The 24,101-nt window shown below is 36.2% G+C and overlaps 1 protein-coding gene across 3 annotated transcripts in view; it reads left to right on the forward strand.

The window, feature by feature from the left end:
- The window catches only part of FAR1 (fatty acyl-CoA reductase 1), a 65,771-nt gene extending 44,827 nt beyond the window's left edge, over positions 1-20,944 (forward strand). For 2 of the 3 annotated variants that reach the window (XM_045796532.2, XM_087855293.1), the window contains exons 8-12: positions 1,014-1,081; positions 2,586-2,757; positions 9,916-10,045; positions 15,518-15,645; positions 17,164-20,944. In XM_045796532.2, coding sequence (XP_045652488.1) covers positions 1,014-1,081; positions 2,586-2,757; positions 9,916-10,045; positions 15,518-15,645; positions 17,164-17,326 — 661 coding nt within the window. In that variant the 3' untranslated portion in view covers positions 17,327-20,944. Of the gene's footprint in view, positions 1-1,013; positions 1,082-2,585; positions 2,758-3,065; positions 3,238-9,915; positions 10,046-15,517; positions 15,646-17,163 lie in introns of all 3 variants that reach the window. The other variant, XM_087855292.1, reaches the window with a different exon arrangement.
- The last annotated feature ends 3,157 nt before the right edge of the window (positions 20,945-24,101 follow it).

Raw genomic sequence — 24,101 nt, forward strand, 5'->3', positions numbered from 1 at the left:
GTCTGCCTTTGGCTCAGGGCGTGATCCCAGAGTCCTGGGATCTAGCCCCACATCAGGCTCCTCTGCTGGGAGCCTGCTTCTTCCTCTTCCACAACCCCTGCTTGTGTTCCCTCTCTCGCTGGCTGTCTCTCTCTCTGTCAAATAAATAAATAAAATCTTTAAAAATAAATAAATAAATAAACTCAACATATAAAAACTGAAATTCTCAGAGAATGGCTTACATATATCAAACATGACACACTAGAGCAGCTTTAAAGATTGATTGATTGATTGATTGATTGATGTGAGAGAGAGAGAGCATAAGCAGGGAGGTGGGGCAGAGGGAGAGGGAGATGCAAACACCCCACTGAGCAGGGAGCCCTATGTGGGGCTCAATCCCAGGACCCTGGCCGGGATCATGACTTGAGCTGAGGGTAGACACTTAACCAAATGAGCCATCCAGGCACCCCAGTAGAGTAGCTTTAATTAACTCAGGCCTCTTTTTAAAAGGGAGTAGTAGCATTTATAGGTAACTCTTAAATTTTAAGCTTTTCAGTAACTTTTTTTCCCCCTAATCAATAAACTGCCCTTATTTTTTAAGTCAGCATTTTATATCCTAAAAAAGGAGGGATATGATTACATGAGTATATTGTTTCTGATAAAAGGGAACTCAGTCCGTAATTTTTTAAGCTAGAGTCTCTGGTAATGAGAAGGAGGTAGGACGAGCTGAGGTCGTTTGTCGTTTTCCTTACATTTAAAACAGATACTCCTGCTATTATAAGGAAGGAAAATATGAAAAGCGAAAAATACTGTATTTTTTTATAATAATTTTTTTGGTAGGGAAGGGAAAAACGGTAGTTGTAAATGGTCCTTCAGACACAAAGATGAATTGTTTGAGGATAATTTTTGAAATAATCAATGTAGAAAAGGTACCCATCATCCTTGTTTCTTCCTACTTGAATATCGTATAAGATTTAGATTGGGTAAGTTTGGCCTCTTTTTATGTTTCATTGCTTTGATCTTTGTCTTTGCAGACCAAGAAACATCATGGTGTATAATTGCACAACAGGCAGCACTAATCCTTTCCACTGGGGTGAAGTTGGTATGATTTTACCTGTTTTTGAATGTTAGAATAAATCTTAACTTAAAATATTCACTGAGTTTTTATGTTAGAATATACCCACAAGGCATTAAAAAACCACTGAGTTACCAATTTATTCTTATTTTAACTGCCATATTAGAATATCTGTACCTATACTGCCTTATGGTCCTTAGCAGTGTTTCATAAATTAAAAAATATCCTGCAGTATGTTCCCTCCTTAGCCCACCCTTTTCTGACTGTTAATATTTTTCTGCTGCCGTCTGCAGCATCCTTCACAGATAAATGCCCACAGTGAGGAAGCAGTGATTTTTTTCCTCCCTTGTGGCTACTCTCAGTCCTGATGTTGTCTATCCATAGGCAGTATCACTTCCAACTACAGGAGTTGTTATATCACAGGAGCCAGCTAGCTGTCCCAAGAGTAATAAATTAAGGAATTAGCAAGTAGGATACATTTTGCCAGAGTATTTTCTATTATATTTATTAATTTATTGAAATTCACAAATTCACAGAAATATATATATACTATATTGCTTGTACTAAATTAGGGTTAATAGAACTTCAAGCTTACTGAAATTGACTAATTTTTAAGTTATGTTTTCATATTTAAAGTAAGATATATCAATGGCATTGCTTTTGTAATAGGTCATATTTTACCTCTCATTGAACAAGTTTTGTTACCCTTGCAGAACAGTTTTGATTTTAAAGTTAATCTTTATGTCATTTGTCCTAGGGTTTTTCTATGCCATTTTTATTCCAATTTAAAGATTGACCATTATAACGTATAAGAAAAAAAATCAGTCTAGGGTGATTTTAATTTTATGATAATTATTCAAATAGTAGTATTCTAAAAATTTTAAAACACTGAAATGAGTTAGGTTTTTTGTAATCTCTTATTGTGTTGTAAAGTTTAGTAAAAGTCAAGTTGAGCATTATTTTTAAGTGGATTTCTCAATATATATTTCCATAAAAGTATTAACATAGATAATAGATTTAATTTTGTCAGTATCATATCACCTGAATAAATTACAACAGAAGTTAATTTTGGGTTGTTTTAAGCTTGTTGGTGTATGTTAATTTGAGCAACTTAATTATTTATAAGCAAAGGATGATGATTTTCCTTTTCTTTTTTAAGTAAGTATACAGTAATAAGAATCTGGAAAGAGGAACAGAAAGAAAGAAGCTACCGTGAGAGGTGAAATATAGAAAGTGACATTGTAAACTGACATAGGTAAAACATTAAAAGGATTTTTAAGAGTGAATTGTAGCAAAAATTCATTCATCTAATTAAAATTCGTAAATAGTGACAGTTCTAAAACCACTCAAGTACAGCAGTCTAATACCCATATTCTCTTAGCTACTATTGAGGGTAGAAAAGTTTGTTTTTTAATTGAGCGAACTCTGACATCTTTGGTAAAATATTTTGCTTTGTAAAAACATGATTTTTTTTTTCAAAACTTCATTACATGGTTATTATCAAAGCTGTTACACAACTTTTCTTCCTCAGAATACCATGTAATTTCCACTTTCAAGAGGAATCCTCTCGAACAGGCCTTCAGACGGCCCAATGTAAATCTAACCTCCAATCACCTTTTATATCATTACTGGATTGCTGTAAGCCATAAGGCCCCAGCATTCCTGTATGATATCTACCTCAGGATGACTGGAAGAAGCCCAAGGTAATGGTGACTAGCTCTGTCTTATCTGTTCCTCTGACTGTTAAACAACCCATGGTTACACTAAAATGCATATTCATTAACTCTGTATTTGTTTATGCTTATGATAAGGCTTAATGGCCTTTTGTGAATGAGAAGACTCTTGAAATTAAGACTTTGTCAGAAAAGCAAAGGTAGTGTTGTCACTCTAATTTATTCTGAAGTTTGGATGATAAATTATTGTCATGTGCTGAATTCTAGGTCTAACTTTAGGTATTTTTTCTGAATAACAAATAACATTCAAAATGCTCTGACGCTTATTTTTCCTACAGGATATTATCTAAATCATTCCTTCAAGATGAATCCTTTAAACCAAGTGTTCAGGCGCCCCAATATTAAGTTCTGTTCCAACAACTTATTGCTTCATTATTGGAAGGGTGTCAGACATACAGTACCTGCATTATTGCTCGATCTTGCACTCAGGTTGACAGGTCAGAAACCGTGGTAAGAAGAATAGCAGTAAATACACCTATGTATTGGTAAGGTGGTGGAAGCTTGCTGGAGAGACAAAAGTCCGCTAGCATGAGCTTTACCTTTAGAATTACTAACCTAATTAATCACAATCACAATCAGGATGCTAGGACATTTCTTAGGAATTGAGGATATTTGGGGAGACTAATTGTGGATCTCATTGGGCCATTGATCCTCCAAAATCCCATAATAGAGGAAATGTCCAGCCTCAAGGTTGTCATTGTTATTATAAGCTGAAATTGAGCCCATCTCTCCCCCTTAAAAACTAGAGGTGAGTCTATAGGGGATTAAGGGTAAAATGTTTTGCTATGAGTGGATTGTGCAGTTTTATATGAAAAAACAGAATGTTTCTAAAAAATTAATGGCTTGAACTATCTCAGCTGCCCATTCAGCTTATAATATGGTAATTACATTTTTGGACTAATTTTCCAGGTTGAAAATGTCATAGTTTAAATCAAAAGTTAACAAATGAGAAGCTTTCTATTTTCTTATGGTTGTTATATAGCCTTTCTTTCTTCTTTTCTTTCTTATTGAAACCCCACAAACTTAAAGTCCTCCTAATGTCTTTACCAGAATTACAGTGAAATGTACCATAAATGTATTTATTTTTTTTAACTACATTGGCGTTACAGTGGAGCCTTTGATTGGAGAGTTCAGGATTTGAGTATTAATGTATAAAGAAGATGCTGATTCCAGAACTTCCATCAACTGTTCAAAAAATAAAAGTGAGGTATCTGCCAGTTATAGTGTATCAGGATCTGAGTTTCTTGTAGGGATTTTCTGTGGATTCAGTTGTCCATTATGTTCCTAACCCAATGTGTTCAATATTGAAATATGTGAGAGGTGTTGAATTGAACAGCTTTAGGATAGGTAAAGAAATACTTAATGGAAAAAAGATCCAAAATATATCAAAATTATTTTCAAGTTTTTTTAAGAGTGATCTGTGAAATGCAGTGTTTGTTATTGGCAGCATTCTTTCATGGCTGAAAAGCAAATGTAAATTCATCAGTGATAGCATTGCATGCCTTCCTGGTATTAATAAGGTTATTGCATATTAGAGCAGAAAAGTCAAAACTAGGTCAAAAAAGTAAAACAGTAAACATATCACAAAGCCTTATATAGAAAAGGGGGCTTAGTAAACGTAAACGATGAATGAATAACAAGTTTATTAAATAATTTATAGAAGGTGTTGCTATATAAAATCATCTCAAACTTAGTGGCTCTTAGAAAAGCGGAAGTTACTTTACTATTTCTCTTGGTTTATTGTTTCTCTCAGGATCAGGACTTCAGGAGGGAATCACCTAGGCAGTTTTGGCTTGGGGGTCTTTGATGTGATTGTCACATGGAGCTGAAAGGGGGAGTGTGCAGTGGACACACCTTGTGTCAGTGTCTCTTCATAAAGTGTCAGGACCTCTTCCTGTAGTCTCTTTTCCAGGACTAGTGGTAGCCTTAGGGGAAATGGACTGCTTACATGGTGACTGAAGGCTTCAAGGAGAAGTCTTTCAGCAGGCAAATGGAAGCTCTCTGCATTTTCTGACCTACCCATAGAAATCATGCAGCACTACTACCACCTCATTCTTTCAGTCACACGTGAGTCACACAAGTCCTCCAAAATTCGAGGAAGGGGAATGTAGAGAATGTTCAAGATCATGTAAAATTTGAGCAAGTTAGCTGAAAGGTATTGTCAAAGCCATTTTGGAAAGTGCAGTTGGCTGGGGTCAGCCTTCTGGCCACAACAGTTCACACTCCTCCCTCATGGAAAATACACTTACTTCTTCCCCCTACCTTTCTGGCATCAACTTGAAGCCACTGTTGGGTCAACTGAATCTGGTGTAATTGCAGATGAGGCTCTTTAGGAGTGGTTTTGCAGGTGTAGTTCCTCAGCTATTGGTCTGAAAACCTGTGAATGAAAGTGCCAGGTTACATAATGTGTAAGGGTGAGGCAAGCATAGGAAAGTGGACAATTTTGTGCAGTCACTGGTCTGTAACAGTTTTGAATTCCAGCTAGGTATGTTTGATGGTTTCTTAATTAGGATTCAGTCCTACTCTCTGGTGGTTCTTTGAGGCTCTCGGCTCTGCCTTCTGAGTCATCTTTCTTTTTCATTAAAAAAAAAAAAAAATGGCCTGGGTGTGCAGCGAATTGCCTTCTTACCCTACGTCCTGCCCATAAAATGTTGGGAGTGCGTAGGGTTGGGATCAGCAAACTTTTCCTGTAAAGGGCCATGTGGTTTCTTTGCAGTTATTCAACTCTGCTATTATATGTAGCTTTCACCTTGCAACTACTCAGCTGTGTAGCCTTAAGCAATATGTAAATGAGTAAGCATGACTACATTCCAATAAAACTTTATTTGCAAAAAAAGGTGGCTTTGGCCCTAGACTCTGGTCTGCTGACCCTTGATCCAGAAGCCTCTTTTCACTTTGTCTCTGTCCCTTTAAGTGTAAACTGATATGATTCCTTTTAAAACTGCAGGTTTCCTGTATATCTCATTTTAAAACAGTCTTCTCCATTAGACCAAAGCTATACCCACGATCTCTTTGAAACATGCCTTTTTTCTGTCTCAGGTTCTTTATGTGGTTGCTATGGGACAATACCCTTCGATCTTAGATCCTTGTCCTTTAGATCCTTAGACTCTTAGGTTCTGCTTCTTCGACAGTAGTCTATGAGACATGTCTTTAAGATTGGAGTGAGCCTTTTGTTTATCTGAAAGGTTCTGTGAGGTACCATTTTAGATCTTTCTGAGGTCTTAACAAAGAATCTTACATCTGCATTCTGGACTTGACCTATGCTCAGAAGCTGTGTCTTAAAGAATTCCTGGCTGACATTGTACATTCCTTCCAGATTCTACTCAAATGGTTCATTTTTTTAAAGATCATCTTTGTCCTCTTTGAGGAAATCTTGGCTAGATCATCGAATTTACTAGGTACAGTGTTTATTTTTCATTTTACCACAAGTGACCGTTCTTCTAACTTCCAACAGTATTTTTCTCACTTTCCTGCAAGTCCTCACAAGCATCTTCCTTAAAGCTCTTTAAAGTTTCCACTAACATTCTTTTCTTGATCCTTCCAAGTTTCACCAGTGGTCTCCTCAAGGGCCTTCCAGGTTCTGTGTACCTGACCCTAAGGTCAGTACTACGTCTTTTAGATGTTTATTACAGCAGCCTCTCGTTCCCAGTACTGAAACCGGTTCTGTGACCTGTGCTGCATGCCATATCACCTCAAACTGAAGAGTCTTTTTTTTTTTTAAGTTGTATAATTGACATCAAACAATCATTTTACTTATCTCATTTCTGTGGGTCAGAAATTCTAGAAGACTTTACCGGGGTGGTTCTAGCTCAGCATCTTCGAAGTGGATGCAGTCAGATAGGGACTGAAGCAGGTACACTGTGGAATTAGGAAAGGAAGGGTACAGAGCAGCGAGAGTGCTGGGCATCTTTCTCACGTCATGTAGTCTCAGAGCCTTTCTACACCATCTCTCCACATGCACTGATTTGGGCTTCCTTCATCATAGCAGCCTTAGGGGGAGTTGGACAGCATATATGGCGACTGAAGTCTTCAAGCATGAGTATTCCAGTGAGCAAGGCAGAAAGCTGTATCACTTTTTCTTACCCACCCTTGGAGTTTATACAGTGTCATTTCCACCTCATTCTATTGGTTATAAATTACCATTACGTTTTGATGGGAAGATAGAGTGGTATTGTAGGTGAGCATGTAGGATAGGAGATAATATTGTAATCACCTTTGGACTTTAAAGTCTGCTCCAAAAAGGAAACATCGGTAAAGAATCTTAACTGAGTTTTGTCCTGTGCAAGCCTAAGTATCAGAGCAGGAATGATCCTTGACCTCTGGGAGCTTATAGTCTAAAAGCAACAAGAGCCAGAAAGGTTTTTTATTTAGGCAGTTTTATAAATGTTACGTACAAAGTCTTATCATTTATATTATTTAATTTGTTCAGATATTTACTGAACAAGGTACTGGGCTTTATATGTTGTATTGGGGCCTTAATATGATGCCTCCTTCTACATTAAAGTAATGTTAATCGTGTCATTCGTGGTGTCCACTTTATTCATTTACATTATTCTGTGTTTCAGCTAGATAAAAATCTAACTTACAGTGTATCCTGACATAATGATAAAGAGTACCACTCAAACATGCGTCATAAGGAGTTCTGGGTAACACTGGGGACTAGGGTGTATGGTATTATTACAAGTAGAGGCAGTATAAATTATTCACTCTCATTCTTGAAATGCAGTAGATATTTCATCGTTCTTAAAAATGACATTAGAAAAATGGTTCCATAGTCCCATTGGTTTTATTTAGCCTAACTCTGTCTAGCTTAACTTCTGTGAATCTGATATTTTTTATCTTTCTGGTTAGTTTTTGTTTTTGGATTTTTTAAAGATTTTATTTACTTATTTGAGATAGAGTGAGAGAGCACAAGGTGGGGGGGGGTGAGCAGCAGAGGGAGAGGGAGAAGAAGGCTCTCCACTGAGCAGGGAGCCCGATGTGGGGCCCGACCCCGGGATCGTGACCTGAGCCGAGGTCAGACGCTTCACCTACTGAGCCAGCCGGGTGCCCCTGTCTTTCTGGTGGTTAATGGAGGGCACTTTTGGCCTCCATCAAGGAACATTTGAAAATACTTGGGGACATTTTTAGTTACTACAACTCAGGGAGGTTATGCTACTGGCATCTAATGGGTAGAGGCCAGGGATGCTGAACATCTTAAAATGTGCGGGACAGCCCCCCACCACAAAGAATTATTTGGTTCAAAATGTCTGTAGTGTTGAGGTTGAGAAATCCTGGGCTAGATGACCATTAAGATCTTGCCCTACTCTAAAAGATTGTGATGATTTTTTTTGCAGGTTGATGTAATAAAGAATAAATACATGCACAGAACATACATCTGTCTGCTCGTAGGGTATTTGAACCAAAGAGCGATTATGCAAAAGTTTTAAGTTTCTTTTTATCCCCATAGTATTCAATGTAGTACTTTTATTGCTTGATAAATATTCTGTGAACTTCACACATATGCAGCCTTTCAGATTTCCTTCTTCCCCTCCAATTTTTTACTGTATTTTTGAATGGCTGAATCAGTGATTGGTTGCAGGGTAATTTTGTCACTTGAGTGAATCTGAAGATAAGACTAGGTGAGAATTGTCAGTGAAAAAGAAATTAGGAAGAACTTGTTAATAAGATGTATGTTGGAAAATGATGTTATGCAAATATGTGTATGTGTGTAATTCAAGTGTACTATACTGGTTGTGATAGTAGACACTGATTTAATTACAGATCTGTTATTTTTTGTTTTTGTTATAGGAAAAAAATGGTCTAATCTCTTTTCTAAAAGAGCATGTCTTGGTCCCCCCCCCCCCATGTGCTTTCTATCTGTCTGAACTATTCCCGTCCAAATACAGCCTTCGATGCTCAGTAATTCTTTTCGTGTTTGATGGAAGTTTTATTTTGGGATTACTTTCTTTCATGAACCACAGTTTTTCTTTGCATAGTCCATGTTGCCTCATTTTCTTGTAGTAGTCTGGATTCAGGGTTTCTTTTAAAGGTATTGAATGTATTCTCAGAATTGTTTAGCTAATGTTACTGTTTTGACTTTCCCCCCATTTCTAATGTTCTCATTTTCTCCCATTTTCCCCATTTCTAAAACTCCTGATTTTGGTACTTTCTAAACTATGTAAATGCTAATCCTTATTGTGGGAATATAAATAGAATTCTTTTAAAGTATTTTTCCACAAATTATTTTTCTGTTTATCAGAGGCCAGGAATTTTTGGTGTGTGTTTTGTTTCAGAAAGTTCTTTCTTCCCTTTCCCCACTTATCGTGGGTAATTACTATTATATAGATGTTACTGCTCTGATTAGTGTTGTGATATCATTGACTTACAGTGAACAGTGGTGTATAAAATGACAGATTTAAAGATTGAGGCCCCTCGGTCTTTTTAAAAAAGGAACAAACAAAAAATATCAGAACTTCCTTATTTCCATAAGGATGGATAATGGGGGATTTGGGGAGTTAAGTTGAATATCTTGAATATCTATTTCAGAAAGTTTTCAGCATGAGTCATTGATTTCACAGCACATTCAAACAATCAAGAGTGGTACCTCTCTGCGTTGAAGAGAAAGTTACTTTAAAAATATATGTGGAGAGAGTTAATTAAATGGCAAACGAATATTTCTGTATACTTTGCCTCCATGATGCTAAAGAGTTGATATTATAATGTAACACCATATGTTATAAATTCACAGGAAATCTTAGTAATTGTAGCTGGACTAAAATGTGATTGAAGGAACAAAGAGCAAGGGAATACTAATTGAATCCACTTACTTGTTTAGGATTATAGTAGAAAATTTGACCTCGAAGTATCGTATTTCCTTTGAAAATTAATTTCATATATCAACAGAACTCTGTTTAGGCAGCATTAAATTCATTTGCTGCTGCTGAAAAATTTTTTCCACTTTGGATTTATAAAATGTTCTTCAAAGATACAGAAATATTATTGTTCGCTGGTGGTTTGTTAAAGTTACTGAATTATGTATTATAATTTTACTGTTACTGTCTCAATATAGAAACTGGTACCCTGGGTGGTGGTGACATTTTCCCTAATCTATGCAAATTATGAATGTCCATTTTTCTTACGATACAGGATGATGAAAACAATAACTCGTCTTCACAAAGCTATGGTGTTTCTTGAATATTTCACAAGTAATTCTTGGGTTTGGAATACTGACAATGTTAATATGTTGATGAATCAACTAAACCCTGAAGATAAAAAGGCAAGTATTTTCTGTTTTATATTAGAAAACATGTAGCATACTAATTGGGGAACCATTAGCAACCTGAGAAATAATTGGATATTTTTCACAGTCAGTATGCAACAAGAAAGACATTTGACCTATTTATAGTGTTTCATTAAAGCTTCCATCGTAATTGTTGGCAGTAAAATAAAATTGCTTTATCTTAGAATTTATAGCGTAAGTATTTGAGAGTGGCAGAGGTGCTTTCAAAGTATAATTGAAATGTTGATTTTTTCTTCCCTTTAGTCAAATTCATAGAAAACTTGGACTTTTTTATGCATTATTCCTCCACTTTTTCTTCTTTGAATTTCGAGAAAAGACCTTCTCTCTGAAATCGTTTTACTCATATATTCTTTCATTTATCATTCCATATTTCATCCTCTGTTAGTTCGAAACTTAAGCTCTTTGTGTGTGGGGTTTTTTTTGAGGATTCCTTAGATATTTTAACATGCATACCTAACGAAGTCTAAATTAAGCAATTTCTATAGCCTCTTCCTTAATGATATTTAGGACCTTAAAGTGTTTGAGCTATAACCACTACCCCATTAATATACGTGTTTATATATTACTTCAGTTCTTTATTTAAATCTTATATAATTAGATATGATTTTGTTTAGTTTTATTTAGATTTAACCAATACTTACCAGTGTCTTTGCTATTAGATCTTCTCCTTAGGGTCATTTTCTTTCAGCTTGAAATCTATCCAGAATATGATTTATTAGGGAGTCTGTTAGTAGTGAACTCTCAATGTTTGATTGTCTGACATGTCTTTATTTCACTCTTGTTTTTGTAACATGATTTCGGCACATTAAAGATAACTTTCTTTTTATATTCCTTTGATATTTGGCTTATGTTCTTGCTGTTGAAAAAAATCAGTCTCATTTGCTTTTACATTATGGGTGACCACCTCTTATTCTTGTCTCTTTTTCAGAGGTTTTCTTTGGTATTCTTCAGTTTCACTGTGAATGTCTTTGTATATATATATATTTTTAATTTATCCTGTTTCACAGTGTGTTTCCTGGATCCGAAGTCCATTGTTTCTTCACTTATGGCCTCTTCACCTTTCTCTTAACTTCTTGTGAAATTGTAATGTATTTTAGATGATTCTCTCCTCCAAGTCTTTTAACTTTGATTTCATATTTTGTATCTCTTTGTTTCTGGCCTGAGAGCCAATAATTAAAGTTCTGTGGCAGTCTTCCAGCTGTGTCTAAGCCACCCCGTTGAATTTTGGGTTTTAGGTATTTTCATTTTTAGAAGTTTGGTGTATTTTTCAAATCTTACATTTCTTAAATAATCTTTAGAATTTTTTTTTCTTGAAACATGGTAGACATAATTGTTTTAAATTCTGTTTCTGATAATTCAAACTTCTAAAGGCTGTGCAGCTTAGCATCTAACCATCTGTCCTTTAAGTTCGGTCTCACTCATGGCACCTTGTTTCTTGTTTCTTATTGTTTGACCTTAAATTCATGTTCCTTGAGGATTTCTGTGGGAATTTTTTGAAGCCTGTGTTGAAATTGCAGTTTCCCAATAAGGATTTGCCCTTGCTTCTGCCAGTAACCTAGTGACTATCAGCATTAACTAGCCAGGTGACATTCACAGGCCAGGACCACTTTAAAATATCTGATGACGTTTTTAGCACAACTCAGGTGAATATGGGCCTTCAGTAGGCTGGTTCATGATTACAGTTTCTCAAAGGAGATTTTTTTTTTTTCATCTTCCCAGTCTCAGCTTCCTTTTTCTTTCTACTTCTTTCCTTAAAAATTTTAATGTTTTATGGGGCACCTGGGTGGCTCAGTCGTTAAGCGTCTGCCTTCAGCTCAGGGTATGATCCCAGAGTCCTGGGATCGAGCCCCACATCGGGCTCCTCCTCTGGGAGCCTGCTTCTTCCTCTCCTACTCCCCCTGCTTGTGTTCCCTCTCCCACTGGCTGTCTCTCTCTGTGTCAAATAAATAAATAAAATCTTTAAAAAAATTTTTTAATGTTTTATTTAATATATCTAAAATAATATAATTTAAACAAAAATTTAAAAATTACTTAAAATTTAAAGAACTATTTAAAGGATATTATACTTCCAGTTTTTTAATACTGAGCCTTTGAAACCCAGTGTGCATTTACACTCCCCAACATATCTCAGTTTCAGATCAGTCACTTTCAAGTTCCCAGAGATGTGTGTGGCTTGTGGCTACCATATTAGATAGTGCAGATTTAGCCCAGACAAAGGCATCAGTATGCAGTTTTTCTCCCCACTTCTGTGTGTGGTGGGTTTACTTTTTTTTCACCCTTGTTCTGAGTTTTTGGGGATTTTTATCTTTTTGCAGAAGTATTCTATAAGACTCCTTAACTTATGGGGCCGTAGGCTTTATAAGCCAGTCTTCCTTCTTGCCTACAGCCTTCAAAGCAGAAGGTGTAAGGTACCAGGGTCCTACAGATAATCTCAGGTTAGAAGATTTGTGGCTTCCGCTGATTCTTTATTTTCTCCCTTCTCATCTTCCCTCCCCCCATCCCAGTGCACAACACAAGCTGCCCAGTGAGTTATCAGAAAGTGAGCAAGGTGAAGAAATAGAACATTATTATCTCCAGAAGATCCCCTCATGCCCCCTCCCAATCACTATCTCCCAAACGTAACAACTATCTTGAATTCTAACACTATATGGCAGTTACACCCATTTTTTACTTTATACAAATGGTATACAGTATTTTTTCTTTTTTTTTTTTTTTTGATATTTGAGTTATTTCCAGTTTTTGGCTATTGGGAATAATTCTTTGAACCATGTGCACACATTTGTATAGGTTCTGTATCTAGAAATAGAATAGTAGCTACAAAGAGTGTTTGTATGTTCATTGTAGTTGATAATGCTAAACAGTTTTCCAAAGTTGACATTCCAAGTAGCAGTGTATAAGAGTTCCTGTTAATCCACATCCTCTGAACATTTGGCCTTTTCATCTTAATTTTTAATTTTAGCCACTTTGGTGGGTGTATAGTGGTATCTCAGTGTAATGTTAGTATGCATTTCATATTACATAAAAAGTTTGTGTAGAAATGGCATAAATGCCCAATAATCCTACTGAAAATGGGCTAGAGATGAACAGTTTACAGAAAAATAAATGCAAATGATTCTTAACCATTTGAAAAGATACTCATCCTCACTCATAAAAATGGAAATGTAAATTGAAACTAGACTGAGATATTTACTACTTAACTGTTTGCAAAAATGCAGACTTTGCCAACATATCCTTCTGGTAAGGCCCTGGCCAGTGGGAGCTCTCATACATTGTTGGTAGAAAGGTATATCTTCCTCTGACCTATTTATTTATTTGTCAGAGAGAGAGAAAGAGAGAGAGAGAGCACAAGTAAGGGGAACAGCAGGTGAAGAGAGAAGCAGGCTCACCGCTGAGCAAGGAGGCCAAGGTGGGACTCAGTCCCAGGACCCTGGGATCGTGACCTGAGCCAAAGGCAGGCACTTAACCGACTGAGCCACTCAGGTGTCCCTGACCTTTATTTTCAACTTTCCTGTATCCTTATCTTTTAGATATTTCTCTTCTGAGCAGCATGTAGGCTTTTTTTCAGTCTGACAATTTTAGACCCTTATTTGAAAGACTTAATCTGTAATGTAATCTGATAATATTTGATTTAAATCTAACTCTTAGTGCTTTCTATATATCTTACTTATTTTAAGTTCTTTTTTTTTTTCTTTCTTTGAGGTATTTTTTACAATTTTCTGTTTTTCCATCTGGGTCAGTTACACAGAAATATATTAGTTGTATTGGTAGGTTACTCTAGAGATTACAGCATCCTTCCTTACTTTATCAAGGACTAATATAATATTGGTACTTCTGCCCTTTTTGGATAACGCAAGGAGCAATACATGTTTTAATTCTGCATGTGTGTTATATGTCTCACAATCATTATTCTTATTGCAGTCTGTGCAGTAAGTATTCACATAGATTTACCAGCATCATTGTTCTTCATTTCTTCTTCCATCTCCAGACTTCAATTGGAATCATGCTTGAAGAATACCCTTTAATGTACTTCCTCAGGTGTGAGTCATATGCTGATGTCATGTTGTCTCCGTTTTTATTCTTCTGGAAACATCTTTATTTGTCAAAGATGTTTATACTGGTATAGAGTTGTACGTTAACAGTTTTCTTCGAGCCCTGGAAGACATCCTCTCATAGTCTTTTGGCTTCCATTGCTTCTTTTGAGAAGTCACTATCAGTTTAATTCTTGTCCCTTGGGAGGTAATCTGTAACACTTTTTTCTGCTGTCTTGAAAATTTTCATCTTTGATTTTCAACAGTTTTACTTTGATGTGCTCAGATACATGTGTAGATGTGATGTATGTGTGTTTTGAGTCTGTGACTTGTGTGTCATCATTTTGAGGAAATTTCCAGCTTTTGTCTTCTCAGATAGTGCTTCTGTTCCACTCTTTTTCACTTTTCCTGTGGGGATCCAATTACACATATGTAATGACTTCTCATAATATCTCCGGTCTGAAGTCGAATCCCCAGTTAAGTGCAATGTTACTTTAATGGTTTATCTGTGGTAGCTTTTTTGGGTCTACAACTTGATATTTTCAGATAAGTAATGGTAAATACTGAATAAGCTGTTTATAACTCCAAAAAAAATCTGATTCTGTATGGAAAAGCACTGAGCAATGTATAGCCCTCTTCTTTTGTCACTAAGTAACATTTTTGTAAAGTTTTATTTTTTGATTTGTCCATCATTTTCATCAAATGGCCTCCTTACTGTTACCTAAACTCCTAAGCCAGCATTCACAACATACTCTTTCTTTTGATGCCATCACTGTTCTATAGGAAAAGTAATCTGTATGGTGGTATGCAGGGTGTTCGAGAAGAGATACTTTAGATAGAAAGAAACTGGAAATAAATGTATTAGTACATGTATAAAGTGGTGAGGAATACATAGATTATTTGGACAATGGATTTGTTTTTTAATGGTACAGGTTTCTTCTTATACTTCATATACTTCTCTTTAAATTCTGACATGAGTTTTCTGATTATCTTCTGAAATCTTTCTGTGTTTAGTGGAAGGTATAAAATAGGGATAAGAATTTCTTCGTGAATAGCAGTAAGATTTTAAAAGTTACATATATATATATAATAATTTTATAATCTTGTCATATGGAATTAGCCTTTTAAAAAGTATGAATTTTGGGGGTGCCTGGGTGGCTCAGTCGTTTAAGCTTCTGACTTGATTTCAGCTCAAGTCGTGATCTCATGGGTCCTCAGATCGAGACCTGTGCTGGGGCTCTGCGCTCAGCGGGGAGTCTACTTGGGTTCTCTCTCTTTGACCCTCTCCCTGTGCACTCTGTCTCTCTCTCTCTCTCTAAAATAAATAAGTCTTTAAAAAAAATTTAAAAAGTGTGAATTATTGACTAGTTGTGAAAAAATTATTCAAGAAAGTAACCAGTATTTTTTTTTCTTTCTATAGACCTTTAATATTGATGTACGGCAGTTACATTGGGCAGAATATATAGAGAACTACTGCATGGGAACTAAGAAATATGTATTGAATGAAGAAATGTCTGGCCTCCCTGCAGCTAGAAAACATCTGAACAAGTAAGTTTTTTACTTGATTTCATCCTGTCTTCCTTATGAAACATTATGCAGGTTTTTTTTGTTTTTTATTTTTTTTTGGCAAGTGAAAGATATTGCTAGTGTAATATATTGCATTTAGGAAAAGTGCTTACCTTTGGACTTTGGAAACTATGGTAGTATTAATTTAGCCTATGATTGTTGAAACTTATTATCAATTTATACTGTTCCTTAGCACTAATTTCAAGTGGAATTTGGTTTTGAAAGTCACTATTATCTTTCCTTATATTGCTACTGAAGAAGATATTAGGAGAGAATTAAAATGTATTTTAAACTAGAGGTAGTTTATTTGGAGAGTTTTTGTTTGTTTTTGCCCTAGTCAGATATATCTTTGGAAGGGAAAAAGAGAGAAAATAATAAATCATTCAGCGTAGAATTTTTTCTTTGTTTATAAAACCAGAGTTATAATTATTCCCTTAGTTTCATTACAAACGTAACATACACTTATTGTTTTAAAAACCTCAGACCACACAGAAAAATCATTGTTATCCCATAATTCAGGGATGCAGTTAGTTTCAGTAGTAACCTCTTTCATTTGTAGTGTTTTTATAATACAATTTTTATAACAGTTTTTAAGACCTTCACATCATTCTTCTCATACCTCCAACTTGTATGAGGTTTTGCAGAGCAACTAGTTGCGAAGTTGAGGAAAGAGAAGCAGAGGGAAGTTGTGTTCGCCTAGGTCATACATATTAGGTGGCAAAGGAAACTAGAATACTTACCTTTGACTCCTAATTTAAAGCTCTTTTGTTTTTATATCGTTTGTATATTATAGTCCTATCTTGGACTGCCTATTGAAGTTAATGGAATTTATTTAGCATTGTTACATATCTGAACGTTTGTATTCTTTTCTAACACCATTAAAATTATAAAAAACATTTTGAAACACGAGCACAATAACGTTAATATTACTCTTTGAGAATGGGAGGGTCCTTCTATATACACTAGTACCATGTTTCATTCATGGATGAGGATTTGTCCAGTTGGCCTTTGATCATGTGACTGTCACCTGTAACTGAAGAATTTCATTTGTCTGACAACTTGGAAGTTGTTAGAGATGTTAAAGATGTTTAAAAAATGTTTATTTTGTCTAGAGATGATGTATATAATGAACAAACCTTTCTAGATTAGATAGGAAGCTCCAGAAATACAAGGGTCATGTCTGTTTTACCTACAATATACTTAGTACTGGTCACAAAGAAAGATGTTCAGAAATACTTGTTGAATGAATAAGTTTGCATCCCAAATGTACTGTTATAAAAAACCTTTGTGTTATTCATTGTTAGTAGAGGTAATGTGTTGTTTGATGGACTGTATGGGCAAGTCTGACTTTTGCTAAGTTTCTAACTTAAGGGCTTGTAATTAATTTTTAAATAGGTTTCAAATCAATAATGGATTTGAAAACTAAGCATCAATTATCTGCAAAGCAAAAATATTTTCCTAGAAAATATTGTCTGATACGTCTCTTGATTTGCTTTCCAGGTTGAGGAACATACGGTATGGTTTCAATACTATCCTTGTGATCCTGATTTGGCGCATTTTTATTGCAAGATCACAAATGGCAAGAAACATCTGGTACTTTGTGGTTAGTTTGTGTTACAAGTTTCTGTCATACTTCAGAGCGTCCAGCACTATGAGATACTGAAGACAAGAATTTAGCATTAGAACATCTATGCATATGGTGGTCTAAATGCACAAAATGTAAAATGTACTTAAGTCATCTCACCTTTTGTCAAGACATTAAACCATCTTAGATCAGAGCGTGGAGTAAAGTATGGTACATTTTATGTAACATTTTAATGTTTATGCTTATAAAAATCTAGTGAACACACTGTGGTTATGCCAGCTCAAATCTACAACAGCCACCAAATCCATGACTTAACATTTTGATCCCTGGGGACAAGGGGTGGGATGAGGGTAGGAGTGGGGAAATAGGAACACTGACCAGTATAACTGTGCAATTCTGGAACATATTAATTAAAATATGCCTTAACATATAGTGAATTTCTAACTCTAATATATAGTGCAGTGGAAGCATTTATTTGGACAGTAATACTTAGCTAAGTTGGTAGATATTTCAGTCTTCAGTGTTTGATTTTTCTCATCAGTTGAAGTGGGTTTTAGTTTTGTTAAAACTGTAGCCAAACTGTTTTTGAATCATTCTGTAAGTTATTGAGTGGTCTCCAACATGAAAGACATGTTCTCGTTTTCCTTTCTGATTAGTGGTCTGATACACACCATTTTTGTGTAAGCCATCAGTTGCTTCCGTAATCAGAAGGCTATATATTATTCTAAAGACCCTACTGTATCTAAATGGGTTTGAGAATCCATATCAACATATGCTATGTATTTTTTGAAGGAAAATGAGAATGAATTCGGTAAGACTATTAGTATCAAAAAGAATAGAAATACAATTTTTCTTGTCCGCATTATGACCAAATAAAAATCAGTCCTGTGAAATTTTGTTCATGTTTTGAAGTTGGAGGATTTCTTGAGACTTTGGCAAAGGGGGGTGCAGGTGAGGAGGGATTTGCCATATTTGTGCTCTCTTCCCCTTATACATTTTATTAACAGGACTTTTAAAAGGCTTATGCAGTCTTTCCAATGAAAACTGAAAGTGCTTTATTACGGAAGAATGTATTTGCAGGTAGTCATGACATTACGAAAATGTTCTCATGTGTGTAAACACATACTAAACTTTGACCTTGAGAGCTGAATTCCTTCAAGAAAAATAAAATAGTGCATAAAATAATGTGTATAAAATTAAATGAAGGACTTTATTTACATACCACATAAAGTAGCAAATTGTTGAATGAGTTTCAAGATACCATTTATTTTTTCTGCATGTAGTTTTAGCTTTAGAAAGAAATGCATTATAGAAACAAGTAATAGCAAGAAAATTAATGTATATTTTAATGATACATTATTATTATTCCCTTTAAACCTTAATAGTAGTTAACTGTCCTTACTGTTTTAACATACATTTGGTTTAACAGGTTGATCACCATAACATGTTCTACTTTAGCTGATCAAGTTGTACTATATTTAAATCATCAACAATATACCTTGAATGTGTTTAATGAGGTCAGTTCACAATACAAAAGGTTACATAGAACTTTACATCTTAATTTTCTCTGCCAATTTAAATGCAATGTGTAAGAAGTTTATTTTGTTATTGTGAAAAAAACTAAATGTAAAGGAAACCGCCTTCTTCCATGCAGGTGCGTGATCTTGAAAAGGAAAAATGCTTCCATGTTGAAGCCAGATTTTCTGTCGTAAAACTTTTAAACATTATTTGAAAAGAAATATGTATATAAATATATATCTATTCTTTGAAATGATACTAAGTCTCTGGTCTAGGACCATATCTTGTATAAGGTATGAGAGACCATGACAGTGTCTGAAAATGGAATAAATGATGATGCCTTTAATTTAAAGTGGCCCACTAATTAACTGTAGATGCTGTAGACATTGAGTACCCATCTTTCCAAATACATTTCCATAATATATTGAAAACATGCTGACATTTGTATGATGTTTATACTTCTGCCGAATATACTTAGAATCAGATGCATCATCTTTGTATTTTGCAGAAGAATCAGGTACAACTTTGACAGGCATGTGAAGTACAGAAGGGGGTATGTCTTCTGACCTGTGTCGTTGTTCTTGTAATCCAACGTAAAGAAATGCTAGCTGGGACGGGTGCTGAGGCCACTGCATTGATGTTGTGTGTTTGTTTTGAATTCTGTTGTCAGAAGAAACTAGTGAATAAATTAATACGTCATTTTAGAACTTAGTTCTAAAATTAGTATGAGGAGTATATAGGTTGTTCATCCCCACCAACTAGACTTTAAGCTTAACTCAAAGATTTTGGAAATAATTTTTGCTTTTGTCATTTGCTAGACGTGGTTTTTAGTTATGTATGATTATATTTTCTACACGAACTCAGTTTTTAACACGATAACCTAATTAAATTTAATATTTCATTTAATTCATTTGATAAAGCTGTATTGTAAAACATTTGTTTTTCCCCCACTATTCAGTCTTGATTCTGTGCATCTGTCAATTGTGACATCATATGTGGCTATATTGCAATTTGACTTGGCAACATTAATATGTTTTAAAACTCAACAAAGAGGCATGGCAATACACTCTTTGACTTAAGAATGGTATAAACATGGTATAAAAATGGTAATAAAGTTTGGAAGCAGGGAGGAAAAAAATCTTATTTCTCCCCTTTTTTTGTGTGTAGACGTCTGTAGGAACTGGTTCAGGGTTTTTTGCTTTTTGTTTTAAATGTAAATTGAGTAATCTTATAAAGATTACTTTTATAAGAAGTAAATAGAAGCATTATTGGGTGCCTTTGTTTGTAAACCAAAAAGTAATAAATGAATCCCTATATTTCCATTATAGTATTTATTGTATTTTTACAATAATTTCCTGAAAACTATACTGAAAATATTACCTGTCAGATAATGTGGTTAGAATTATAGGAAGCAGGCGTCACGTATACTACTTGCCTTTTTTTAGGTACCTTATTACCTCTTGTATCCTAATGTTATTTGAGTTTCTTATAAGCATTTTAGGGGAAGCATATGGACAGGGTGAATACCTTTCATTAAAGTATTATTTTTACATATTGTCTGGAATGAGGCAGTTTTTCTGTTTTCCAAAAACAGTCCCAGGAGACTGCCAGGGTCTCATTTAGGCTCCAGCTACTCTCCTCCACGTTGATGAAAAATTTTAATTTATAGGTGCATTTGTAGTAATCTATCTGTTGAGTAAGGATGAGGGAATCACTCACTAGTAATAGATATTAACTGTAAAAAAGAAGGTATTGAGCTGGGTTCAGGTGAGTGTAAATGGCCTTCCAAGAATGCTTTCCAGGCTGCCTCCAAGCCCTCACTTGAAACCATTAGCACTGATTTGCTCTACTTTGAGAAAAACTCTCCAAACTTTTGCATGAGAAACTAGAGACTGGAAGGTATGCTGCATAACCTGATATAGAAATGAGTTAAACTTACAGTCTCTGTGATAAAAGAAATAACTATTTTCTTATTGAATTAATGTTTTTATCTTAAAGCATTTTCTAGTCATAGAATGAATTTATCTTTTTTTTTTTTTTTTTGGTGGTATGCTCTTCCATTTCTGTTACTCTTAAGATTCCTGAGCTAATCATCTTTGTCAATTGAGCATAGTTGTGCATAATTGTTAAATAATCCTTTGATTTTTCTTTATTAAAGAAAAGTTTGAGTAACATTAAGTTTGATGTGCTCCTTTTGCAAGTTTATGGCTCTAAAATACATTTATATAGAAAAATGTAAAGTGATAAGTATGAGTCTTTACTGTGGATCTGAACTCAGAGGAATAAGGCTGTAACTGTCTTTTTCTTTTCTTTCCTTCTTTCTTTCTTTTTTTTTTTTTTTGGTCACAGATCACAGACACTGCCTATAATTTTATACAAGAAGAAGAGAGGCAGTGGAGTGGAGATTTTTCTGAATTCATTAAAATATACAAATATTCATAGTTATTCTCTTTGAAATATTTACCTTAATATTCTCTACTAGTCATTTAACTTCGTTTTCATGTTACAGCTTCATGGAGTTGAATTAGGTGTTCTCCAAAGATGCTTTGAGGGCAGAATTCTGTTATTTCTGCTGGTTGTACAGAAAACCGAGTACATTCTCATTCTCTGTCTCTCATGCGTAAATCTGTGAAGAACCCTTGTGATTTTGTGACCAAGGAATAACTAGAAAGTGTTAGGTCGAACCATATAAAAATGCTAATATTTGATCATCTTAGACCTTCATGTTTTAGAGCTGGTTTTTGGCTTTATTTTTCTTAACAAACATCTGAACCTGAACATACAGATGAATGTAGTCTTACTTTCAAAAGTCATCCTGGGAGATTGTATATTTCATCAGTACTTAAGTTTTTGTCATTTAACACCTAATTTTCTGCTTTATGTTGTATCTTTCACAGGATCTTGTCATTTCTCCCAGCTTGAGTCTTGCTTTCTTGAAAGGAAAACCAGCCTTACACCTTTCATGTTGTAGAAATAATACTAGTGAACATTTGTTGAGGACTTGGTATGTGTCAGGCAGTATTCTAAACATTTTATATATATTCACTCATTTATGCCTTTTCTGCAATGCTTTGAGGAGGGTACCTCTATCGCCTGCGATAACTAAAGCAGATGACAGTAACAATTTACTCACGTTATCCTGGTAGTGGCAGAGCCAAGGTTTGAACTCAGGTAGTCTAGCTCCAAAGCCCCACTACGCAATGCCCACCACACCATACCGTCTTTCACTGTAGAAACAAATGTTTCTGGACTATTCAGAGAAGTTGTCTGACATGCTTTTGTACTAAATGTCTTTATTGGCTCTCTCATTTTGAAACCTAGCAGTCACCAGAATGTTCAGAACTTATTATGGGTTCATGCTATGTTTTATATTGCAATTATCTGTTTAGCTGTTCATATCACTCTCCACACCATAAGCATCTCAGTGGTCCAGACCTGAATATAACACACTACCTACCTTTTAGGATTTTGTGACTTAACATAGGAAAGTAAACATAATTTTAATGTAACATATAAAGAAAGAGAAGGACGAAATGCTAACAGCACTGCTTAGTATTTCAGGGAAGAGCTCATATCAACATGACATTGAAGTTGTGGTTGTAAGTTTGATTGGGAGAATGCTGGGATAAGGGTGCATTCCATGTATAGAGAAGAGATTTGTAAAGGCTGGGAAGTGTGGAGCAGTGAGGAAGTATTTTGGTGCTATGGGGATAAGATGACGAAGAAAAGATGAGGTCGTTGGACGTCAACTGAGGGCCTTTACATGGTCAGAATTAGCTATACGGGGGGGCGCCTGGCTGGCTCAGATGGTTGGGCATCTGCCTTTGGCTCAGGGGTTGAGCCCCACTTTGGGCTCCCGGCTCAGCAGGAAGAGGGAGAACTGTACTCTGCAGTTAACCACGGGATAGTATGTCAAAGATGCTGACCTGGGAGTGTTCATGTACAAAACAAGCAGTGTATTTGTACAGAAATGGCAGTGGAATCCGCTGAAAAATGCAAAAGAGTCACAATTTTGCATGTTTTTGTTATCAGCCTCACTGGGGTAAAGTTGGGGTAGGAGCCTCCTGGCAGTCTCCAGTATGCATTGATGCATACATCCATCCACTTGTCCATCTCTCCATGTGTCTGCCCATGGATGTTCCCTGTGCTAGGCTCTTGGTCAGGTGTTGGGAAGGTACCTGTGGCTACAACTCTTCTGTCTTCAGGGAACTCAGAGACAGTGAGGGGGGGACATCACAGAGAGCACAGCAGCCCTCACTGTGACCCAGGCGGATGACTGGACCTACTGCAAGAGGGCCTCAGCTAGTCAGTCGTTCCCACTGCTTCTGGGCCCAGAAACCAGTGTCAAGCAAGTGGGAGGCATTCAGAAGTCAGCCTATGGGGAGAAGAATCGGCATGAGGCCATGAGCAGGGCTTAGCTGGCGATAGCAGCCAAAGGAAGAGTGAGGCCTGGGCATGGGATGCATGGGGTGAGCACAGGCCATGGGCTCTAGGGCAGACCATGTGGACATAGGATGCAGCTGAGTTTTGAGGGACCAGTGAACATGCAGTGAATCCAGAATTGAAGGAGTGAGTAAACAGGCTGGGCAGATGTAGGAATGGAGTGGGTGAGGCACCAGTGGTGTCTGTGACCAGCAGGAGCGGCACAGTTTCAAGTGCAGAGAGAAGGTCCACTTCCTCTGGGGTAGGAGGGTACTGTTGCTCAATGTTCTTTCTCAGATATGCTTACTTGGTGATTCCTTACTCTCTTATGCTCTGTTGACTTCCCCCTGACCCAGGGCTGACCCAGGAGGCTGGGTTAAGGGATTGACTGGGGAGCCTGCCCATTAGCATCTTCAAAGAGAGAAAGTCACAGTGAATGAGAATGAAAGAAAGGGAGATCAGCCTTGAAATAGGCACCTGCCTGGAAACTCACTTGGGGACCATGACTCTTCCCTGAGGGCTTGGGCCAGCAGAGACAAGGTGGACACAGAACAATGACTGCCGCCCCCCCCCCACGCCCCACAGTGCAGGGAGATACCCCAGATCAATCTTAGGCTGCAGTTATTTCTCATTTCCCCTTTCTCCTCCTCCTCCTGTACCTCTCTTCAACTCTGGTCCTCATCACCTCTTACCCCAATGACTTCAACACTCCCACTCCCTAATAGATCCACTTCCTCCTCTCTGGCACTCCTCAGATTCATTCTAGGTGACCAGGATGATCTTTCTAAAGCACACAACGGATCATTTCACTCATCTGCCAGACACTTTGATGTCTTCCCCCTGCCTTGAAGTAAAGTATGGTCTCTTCAATATAGTCTATAAAACCATCCTTGATCTGGCTCCTGTTGGCTCC

Source organism: Ursus americanus, chromosome 24, assembly GCF_024610735.1.
Source record: "Ursus americanus isolate L20-20 chromosome 24, mUrsAme1.1.p, whole genome shotgun sequence".
Lineage (NCBI taxonomy): Eukaryota > Metazoa > Chordata > Mammalia > Carnivora > Ursidae > Ursus > Ursus americanus.